We start from the raw sequence: 9,704 nt of genomic DNA, 5'->3' as shown, positions 1-9,704 counted from the left end.
ACCATAAAATCACCATTTTTAAACTGGAACCCAACTTTTTGTCATCTCCTACTGTTCCCCCTACTATTTTCAGATGTTATTCATTTACAATCAATACCTGTTATACTCATCGGGTGATTTATTACAGATACCAGTATCTTTTTCAATACTATACTGGATGCAGGATCGCTGCATCTTGGTTATTCCTTGTTACTTGGATGTATTTTTTGTGCAATTTAGTTGTACAATTGTTTAATTGCAAATACCACCGAATTTGAAGGGCTGGAAGGGTTTGATTACTTACCAATTACTGTATTTATTTTTTTTACCCAATGAATCAATTCAGTTTTTCAATTTTTAGAAATATTGCATATATAGACTACATATAATTGCAACAGCAATCAAACCAGTCTGTCATTTCTAGATTTTAAGATCTTGCTTTATTTTGCACACTGCAGAAACATGTATCGGTATGTTCCTGCAGGTGACAGTGATTTCGATTCTGATGATGACGATTTATTTGAATTTGGGGATGGTGATAATTCAAAGTTTCAGAACGCTCCTGAAAAACACTACCAGATATCCTCTCCAAGTCCTGGGAATAGTATTCCGTTTTGTGCTCAGAAGCATAAAACTGGTCCCCACACATTGGCTTTAAATGACTTACAAACTGCTGTAACAGTCGGTGATTTAAAGGCTGTAAGTCTTTTATCGCAAGACCAAACTGACATTGATGTATTTCTAAGTTCAGATTGGAATGCATTGATGTATGCTTCATACTTTGCGCAAGTTGAAATAGTTCGTTTTTTGATCGACAATAATGCTAATGTGAACTTGAGCAATAGGGAAGGGGTCACTGCGCTGCATACTGCTTGCAAATCCAACATAAGACAGAAAAATGATAGACTCGAGAATATTGTTGAACTTTTGCTGGGTGAGGGGGCTGACGAAACTTCTACAGATTCGAAGGGAAGGACGCCTTTGATGTACGCTGCCCGTGGTGGTTTGTCTAATGTTGTACAGGTTTTTCTCAAGCATATAACTGACCAGAAAAGTCTTTTTACGAAAGATGAAAAAGGATGGTCTGCTGCAGACTGGGCAGCTGTGTATGGACACCTGGATATTTTGAAATTATTTTTGGATTTGGGAATAACACTGGACTCTGCATGTAATAGCTATGCAATGTGGCCAGAGAGTGTGAAGGAATATATTACTACTAAGTCTTCTATGTGTAATAAAATCAGTGAAGAAATTAGTCCAATACATGAATCTGCTGATTTGTCTGAGGATTGCATGGAAGCAACGGCTGAAAATATTTTTCAGCCGTCTCTTCGTCCTCAGAATGATGTTCTGGAAATTTCCACTTTCAATGCTGGCAATAAAAATCCAGTTGAGATATCTGATACGACTCTAGACAACGTGGCCGATGATGAAATAAAGCGAAATATAGTTCTGGCAGGTGTAGACTTGGTAGAAAAAGAATCTGGATTTCTTGAACAACCTATTTCAAAGACAGAAAACTGTGATGTGATGAAGGGCAAAGTAGCAGAAACACTCGTAGCTGAAGATGAAGAGGAAGAACTTGTCAGCATTCTACCTGCTATGGTTGTTCGTGAAAAAATGGAAGATCAGGCATATGAAACGTAGGTTTATGTTATTTAATATTTTTGAACGATTTTGTGGGTAGCGCTTTTCATTCACTATTTTCATTGAACAAACCATGAGTGGCTTTGGATAAGGCTGAATTGCACCTTTGGTGACTACCCAACTGAAAAGCTGAATGTACTTGCTTGAACATTTACTTGTGTTTTGATGTGTGCAAATTAGTACTCAAATCAGCCTAATAGTTGACAGTGAGTCAACTCACATGATCAGCCTAGACATGATCAGTGTATAGGGACAGAATTTTTCAAATTTATTAATATAAACGGAAGACCACCCAACAAGTTGAACTTTTAAACTTACATTGTCAGCAATAATAGCATCTTGATAGAGGATATTTGTGGCAGAACATTCAAGATACCGTATTTTGGAATTTTTAATGGAAGTTGGCTTGGCTTGTCAGGAGCTATGGACAGTGGACACTTTAATATTATTACCTTTCTGTTTCTGTCTTCAATTACCCAGTAAACCTCACTTTGGCCTTATAAAGAAGTCCAGACTTATCATAAAAACTTTGAAAAAAATTTTGACCACGACCTATTGGCCAAGATTCGTGCAGTGTAAAAGTCTAGAACTTATTTTCTTGTGATATTTTCCAGATATGGTCAACTTGAACTGTTTCTGCTTGGACTGGATCTGGCAAGACTTATACCAATTTTTAAAGTGAGTGTAATTAATGTTGTCTGAAATTTTAATTTTTGTATTTACTGGTCTGGTCGAAGTATGAAAATTGGGTCGTCCAGTCCAATGTTTCCGGACCTCAGAATAACAATATGAATTACCAAAATATCTCACACAAGCCATTCGAATGTAATTAATTTCACTTATTTTTCTGCTTGTTACTGTAGTCTGTAATTGTAACGTAATATTTTTTATATCTATTACAGGAACAAGATGTTACTTTTAAGCAGTTATTATGCTTAACTATGGAAGAGTTGGAAACAATAGGAATACCTGCATACGGGACCAGAAAAAGAATTTTGAGTGCGGTATGTTTATGGCTTATGTTGCTTTTGTCCCATATGGAAATCTGACTTTTTGTTTCCCAAGTTGATTTGATGTTGAAATAAACGCTTACTCTAAAGTGCTCTTTAACTTTATTAGTCAAACTTATGTTGGTTTACTCCTAATTGAAATTGTGAGGTTTCTAAAGCATTGCACGCAGTTGTCGCATTGCTTGAAAACCTGTTACTCCTGTTACAGATTAAGTCCAAAAAGATTTTCAATAGAAAACTCGCCAATAAATACTGGGCTTTGGAGACACATTAATATACCAAAACCAAACCATGAATACACTGTTGGTTTTAAGTTTATATAGTGAATTATCTCTAAAAGATGCCTCTTTGTTACAGATTCGTGAATGTCACGAAAAACATACAAGCACGTCAGATCTTCCTGATTATACAAATACAGCATTGACATTCGATAATATGGTATCTTTAATCAGTGGTGCATCTGAACAAGTAGCCTACATTTCAAGCTGCTTGAAGTAAGTAAGATGAGGATAGGATTAGAGCTTGACCGATATCCATTTTTGATGCCGATATCGATATATCGGATAACTAGTGGCCGATAAACGATACCGCTATTAATATAAATGATATTTTGACTTTGAGCCGCGCTTTTATGATGCACCTCGTGAGTCTGTAGTTTCATTTTGATATATATTATCATGGCAGTAAGACTTTTATTTAACCTCCAGTTAATGCTTGAACAAATGTTATTCTGTGACTTTTCCTGCTACTTCAATATCAGTCTAGCTATTTCCAGGAAAAAGAATTGTTAATCTGACGTTTTCAAATATAACTATGGGCATATGTTGAGGATATTGAAAAATTATAAATTGATATATTTTAAAGTGAATCGTGATAAAGATAAATTCCTTCGATATTGTGATAGCATATGTGCCGTTAGCCCGTTACATGTGAAATTTTTAATAACTTTGTTTCCAAAGACTCTCAATACCTTTTTTAGTCAATAATAATGGATTAAGTTTTTTTCTGTAATTCTCAGCAAAATGATAAACAACCATCAATATAGATAAAACTGTTACCCCAGAAAATCAAAATTGAAATTGGGGAGGTCACAAATTTGGAACTGATATTATTGCTTTCAGCTACCTGTACCAAGTTTCTGTGATTACAAACTCACCAACTTCCAATCGATACTATTTATAGAACCACCGTTTAATGTTGCCTTTTTCTCATTGTATACTCTCTCAAAAACGTCACTTTATAAAACGTCATTGTTACTCCAGATAATAATTATTCAGTTATGACCATGCATGAAATGGCTAATCATAAGACACCGGGAATTAGGAGAGACACCTTTATAACGCAAAATGAAAGCGAGAGAAATATTGGGAAACCAGTTACCAGGGGCGAGAGCCGTTGCAGCACCCAGCCCGCGGTTGCCGAGTATGGCCGATATATATCGGCGGTTTACGGCCGATGTGATATATCGACAAACACGCAATATCGGTCCGATATATCGGCCGAGCTCTAGATAAGATATCATTTGACCTTGTTGGGACAGGTGAAAGACGATAAGGTTAATCGGTGCTCCCGAAGTATGCGAACCAAGATGGCGGACATCGGAACGTAACAGGTTAGGGTAAGGCCATAATTTTTTTCTAATTTTCCTTATTTTAGTCCTATTATCAGTTCGAAGACTAGCCAAGAGCCTCCCGTAGTATTTATACCTAAAATTATGGCCTAACCCTAACCTAGTACACATATTACATTCTGATGTCCGCCATCTTGGTTCGCATACTTCGGGAGCCCCGGTTAATCATATGACTTACCACGGCCTATTGTCCTGTTACCAGTCCATGGCGAGGTCAGTTAGCCAGTCATTTGTTTCAGATGCATAGACTTGATGGTGGGTGGAGGAAACCATACAATGTAAATATTCCATTGACACAATTTGGTTTTGATGAAATTCAAATAATTTCCGATTTTCTGTATATGTGGCATTTTATTGAATGCTTTTATGAAAGTTTTCTTGGAGCAATGTTGCAAGTTTTCAATTAAAGGCAGAAATAGTACTGGTGGAAAGTCCGTTTGGCTATATGCTTGACAAACAAAGTACCGTTAAAACAGATGCATTTTCTAGGCTTTGAATGCTCGCTATGAGTAAGTAGCAAAAAGTATGTGCTAACATTTGTCCGAAAACAATTTTCAAATGACTTTCGGAATTCTTTACAAATACAACGCTTGTGCATATTTAGTCAATAATACTTTTATAATCATTTCTAGATATATTCGACATCATATTGAAATGTATCCTGATGCTTTCTACCCTCAATCTAATATGACATATGATGAACCTCCTCTACAAAGTTTCAGCAATAAGGTAATACAGTTCCATATACTTCTGTTACTGGGCTAGGCTTTGATACATATCCCAAAAAGATAGAGGAGAATCAGCATGATGGCTCAATCAAGCACTGTCGTCTTATTATAAATCTACAGTCTGGTGTCTATCATTCAGCCTATTCAAAATGTGAGAATATACATGTACTTAAACCTGGTTATGGTTGTTTCAAGATTTGAGCGTTCAATTTTTTTTTAAGATACTTTTCACAGAGCAATGTCACACTCAGTGCTGGTATGCTTTATTAATAATCACATTGCCTTGAATTTGAATACCTGTTTTGTTTTAAGCTTGAAGACATGACTCAAAGTATGTACGATCTCTGCAAGTCTTTGAAATGTGTGAAGATGGAAACGGAAAAAATAAGGAAAAACACTCTACAATCGGATCTAATTACTCCTGGTATGGAAGTTGGTCGACCAAAAATAATTTATGGTCGAAGAAGTAAAATAAAAATTTGCATAGGAGTTTCACTGATATGCTTCTTAGCCTTTTCCATACACAATGGAATGGTGAAATAACTGAATCTATTGTAAACGTGGTTTTGTCAATGCAAACTGTTTTGATTATATCGTGATGGTGATTTCTTTCTGATATATGCTTTTTATTTTATTTAATAATTAATTTCAAATAAATAAATAAAAAAAACTGTCGTTTTTGTTATGTGATTAAGATAGGATTTTCATTATTTATCCCCGGGGAGAGGAAAGCCGATAAGACGGCTTAACCATATGGCTAAGCACGGCCTCTCGTCCTGTTACCATTCCATGTCGGATATGGGATTAGTTAAGTTTTTGTTTTCGGGAGCATGGCCTTGATGGTGGAGTAATCCGTAACCGCCCAGCGGTGGCGTGAACCACCCTACGGCGGCGAAGAGTTCAGCAATACTCGCGCACATAACCATCCCCGCATGGGATGCGAACCCACGCAGAGTGGCGAGCGTGTTGTTAACGCTGAGCACGATGTGTCAAAGCAACCTGCCATTTGCCAGCTATTCAAAGACATTACTTGATTTCTCTCATTAAGTCGGACAAAGTTCGTGATGCTAAAAATGGTTTTGTTTGCCGAAGTCTTATTTGATAAAAATACTGACGCACAGGAAAACGCTGGTACGTGGAGAACACGGCTGGGCCAAACTACCGTTATCTATGTTCCCAACGTTCTGATGCCCTCCTTTGGCCTATTTTGAAACTCTTCATTCCTTCCACGCTATTTATAAAAACCCTGCTTAGGATTTACATAATTATCCCAGGGGAGCGGATATCCGTTAGGACGGCTTAATTATATATATGATGAATCACAACCTTTCGTCCGGTTACCAGTCCATGTCGAGTATGGGATTAGTTAGCCAGTTATTTTGTTTTCAGATGCATAGACTTTATGGTGAAGGAAGTATTAACCGAGCAGCGGTTACGTGAACCACCCCAAGACGGAAAGGAATCCAGCTATCCTCTCGCACATAATTATTACCCACGGAAAGCGAACCAAGCCGGGTCGCGATGCGCCACACCGCCGAGCCATTTGTTTTGCAATTCGACTCGCGTTTATAATATGTATCAGAAGCACAAAAAATAAGTAGAGAATAAGAGTAATACTACAAATTGAAAAATCCCACCCTGAAACAATTAAATTGTATATCGTCACGCTAATAACCGAATTGCGTAAGTCATTTTTAGCGATTTTGAGTTTTTTTTATAAAATCGGTATTTAATATTTATGTAATGCTGCGCAACTGTCTGTTAACTCAGATTTTATTTTAGGAATTCCGAAATCCATGAAAATGGAGATTTAGTATGACATGCACTTTTATGCAATTGTTTCGTCATAATGAATTATCAGCGTTACCGCTTGGCTATTGTGACGTCACAGAGGCAAAATAACCTCCGCTAAGTATTTTCAAGTTTTTGCATCTCGGATTCTAGCTTAGCGCGTATTAATTTAAATTTATACTACAGTATAGGAAGGCGTGCACTTATGATATCACTGTCCGAGTCCAATTCACCTTGGTTGGCTTTTATATTGGGTGCATTGCTGTTTTACGCTTTATATTTAATCTTAGTCTTATTTCGGTGGGTGTGCAGAACGTGTTATATTATTGAAATATATATTCTTAAACATAAAAATAATGTAATTGAAACTGATTAGCTATTTTTGGGATTAGACATTGTAGATACTGAAAATTACTTTCGTTTTTGGAATGTTTTGTTTTCCGGACTGGTGCATATCGTCACGCTAATAACCGAATTGCGTAAGTCATTTTTGGCGGTTTTGAGTTTTTCATAAAATAGGTGTCTGTTAACTCAGATTTTATTTTAAAAATTCCGAAACCCATAAAAATAGAGATTTTGTATAATATGCAAATTTGTTTAATTATTTCGTCATAATGAATTATCATTGTTACGCAGAACTATTGTGACAAAAGCAAAATAACCTCGGCGAAGGATTTTCGAGTTTTTGCATCTCAAATTCTAGCTTAGCTTATAAATTTCAATTCATACTACAGTATAGGAAGGCGTGCACTTGTGATATTCACTGTCTGAGTCTAATTCACCTTGGTTGGCTTTTATATAAGGGTACATTGCTGTTTTATTCTTTATATTTAACTTTAGTCTTATTCGGTGGATGTGCAGAGCGTGTTATATTGATGAAATATATATTTTTAAGAATAAAAAATAATGTAATTGAAACAGATTAGCTATTTTGGGGATTTGACATCGTATATACTGAGAATTACATTCGTTTTTGGATTGTTTGGTTTTCAGGACTGGTAGCCTACATATAGTCAAGTTGCAAAATTGCGTATGTCCCCTAGTCATAGCCATAGCCTCTAAGTCAGAGTGCACCATTATGACGTCACATGACTGCCTCATACAAATTAACTTAAATCCGGCTACGATCAAAAAAATTGAACTATGGCAAATTATTGACTCTCAATGGCATAGCAAAATTATTAGGAAGTTTTTTACGTTTTTCTCAAAACTGCTAAAAATGACTTACGCAATTCGGTTATCAGCGTGACGATATACTAAAGTTGCAAAATTGCGTATGTCCCCAAGTCATAGACACATTTCTGCCTAAGTCACAGTGCGCCATTATGACGTCACTTAACTGCGTCATACAAATTAACTTAAATCCGGCTACGATCAAAAAATTGAACCATGGCAAATTATTGACTCTCAATGGCATAACAATTTCATTGGGAAGTTTTTTACGTTTTTCTCCAAACTGCTAAAAATGACTTACGCAATTCGTTTATTAGTGTGACGATATATATATATATCATTGGGAGGAATTCTTGCCCGGCTGGGAAAACCCGCGTTGTCGTGAAGCTATATGTGCCATTTTTATTTCGTGGAGTGGGTATCTATCGGTATATTCTAACTAATCGATGCTCCAACATATGGTTTTATGCAGATGGCTTCGCTAATGTAGTGAACAGAAAATGACTGAAGCAAATATATGCATAGCATTTTGCCATTGTTTCTCGCATTTCGCTATGTCAGCTTATTGTTTACCAGATGTGATCTCCATACAATTTATTGCAGCTCTCCATATTCACGGTATTCTAACATATTTTGTAAATGAATGTGTTCTAAACAGCTATTCCTAAATAGCTTATCGAATTCAAACGGGATAAAACAAATCCGTACCGGTACCTAAAATACTGATGCTCAGATAAAAATTATCTGTTATTTTTGAGCGAAGCTTCAACTTGCCTGTCACCAATGATGATATTCTAATTTGAAAAAATATCGCTTTAATTCCATGTAAAATAAAAATAAAAAACTATTGTAATCGAAATCTATGAAATAGAACATTTTGTCCGTTTCGATTTTGCACTGAAGTTCAGCAAAACAGCGTCTACAGCGTGATTTATGGTGTCTTCTACGCCTAACAATGTCTGTGCTGAACATTCCACATAGTCAGCTGCTCCAAGTGTTTGAGCTGTGTCTTGTCCTTGTTCTACGGTTACAGGAGTTTCATTCACACTTGATAATTTTTCCAGTGTTGCAATATCATCTCGCAGATCCGATTTTGTACCAACCAGAATGAATGGGGCATCGGGACAATGCTGTAAAATTTCTGGTATCCATTTTGACTTGGCACTTTCAAAACTTTGTGGCGATACCACTGAAAAACAGACCAACGCTACGTCCGTACCTGGATACATTAGCGGTCTCAGTTTATCTTCCGTTTCTCCAGCGGCATCGAAAAGTCCTAAATTATATATACTATTATCTCTTGAAATGCATAATGCGTGGTCCTGTATTGTCGGTATAGATTGCGGAAATTCTTTCATTGCGTATGTCCAAAACAAACAAGTTTTTCCCACGCCTCCATCACCAACTGCAACACACTTGATCTTTTGCATTTGCGTCGTCCCTCAAGCTTTCAGCGCAACTGATAAAAATTGTTACTAACGTAGTAAAATTAGATCGTGCGCAATATGACTAGCGAGAGGAAATAGTGACGTTATGGCTTCATGACTGTGTAATGTCCTGGTTCGACGTTATTAATCACCCGAACTTCTGATTCACGATACGGTTCCAAACGTATGCATGAATAGAATTGGTAATTAAACATTTTGATTATGAGGAAGTCACACTTTATTCAGTCAGCCAAAACTGTCAGCATTTTCGAAAATGTTTATGAACCATTTTTTGGACAAGTGTTTGCTTCAATGAGAT

At 36.5% G+C, this 9,704-nt stretch overlaps 1 protein-coding gene and 1 pseudogene across 1 annotated transcript; one reads left to right on the top strand and one right to left on the bottom strand.

Moving 5' to 3' along the window:
- The first annotated feature begins 310 nt into the window (after positions 1–310).
- LOC120344298 (ankyrin repeat, SAM and basic leucine zipper domain-containing protein 1-like) lies at positions 311–5,668 on the top strand. The gene is made up of 6 exons (XM_039413439.2): positions 311–1,622; positions 2,241–2,304; positions 2,529–2,630; positions 2,994–3,130; positions 4,899–4,995; positions 5,307–5,668. The coding sequence occupies exons 1-6, from the start codon at positions 442–444 to the stop codon at positions 5,535–5,537; spliced, it is 1,812 nt and encodes a 603-aa protein (XP_039269373.2). The 5' UTR covers positions 311–441; the 3' UTR covers positions 5,538–5,668.
- A 2,642-nt stretch (positions 5,669–8,310) lies between these two features.
- LOC120344505 (cdc42 homolog pseudogene) lies at positions 8,311–9,443 on the bottom strand (annotated as a pseudogene).
- Positions 9,444–9,704: the final 261 nt, after the last annotated feature.

This window comes from Styela clava, chromosome 5 (genome assembly GCF_964204865.1).
Source record: "Styela clava chromosome 5, kaStyClav1.hap1.2, whole genome shotgun sequence".
NCBI lineage: Eukaryota > Metazoa > Chordata > Ascidiacea > Stolidobranchia > Styelidae > Styela > Styela clava.
This window is presented reverse-complemented; position numbering and strand designations above follow the sequence as displayed.

Bases quoted from the DNA above. Each gene is read 5' to 3' on its own strand.
- LOC120344298 (XM_039413439.2), top strand. From the start codon at position 442: ATGTATCGGTATGTTCCTGCAGGTGACAGTGATTTCGATTCTGATGAT. The intron at 2,305-2,528 runs GTGAGTGTAATT...TATCTATTACAG, and splicing joins GACTTATACCAATTTTTAAA to GAACAAGATGTTACTTTTAA. The intron at 3,131-4,898 runs GTAAGTAAGATG...AATCATTTCTAG, and splicing joins TACATTTCAAGCTGCTTGAA to ATATATTCGACATCATATTG.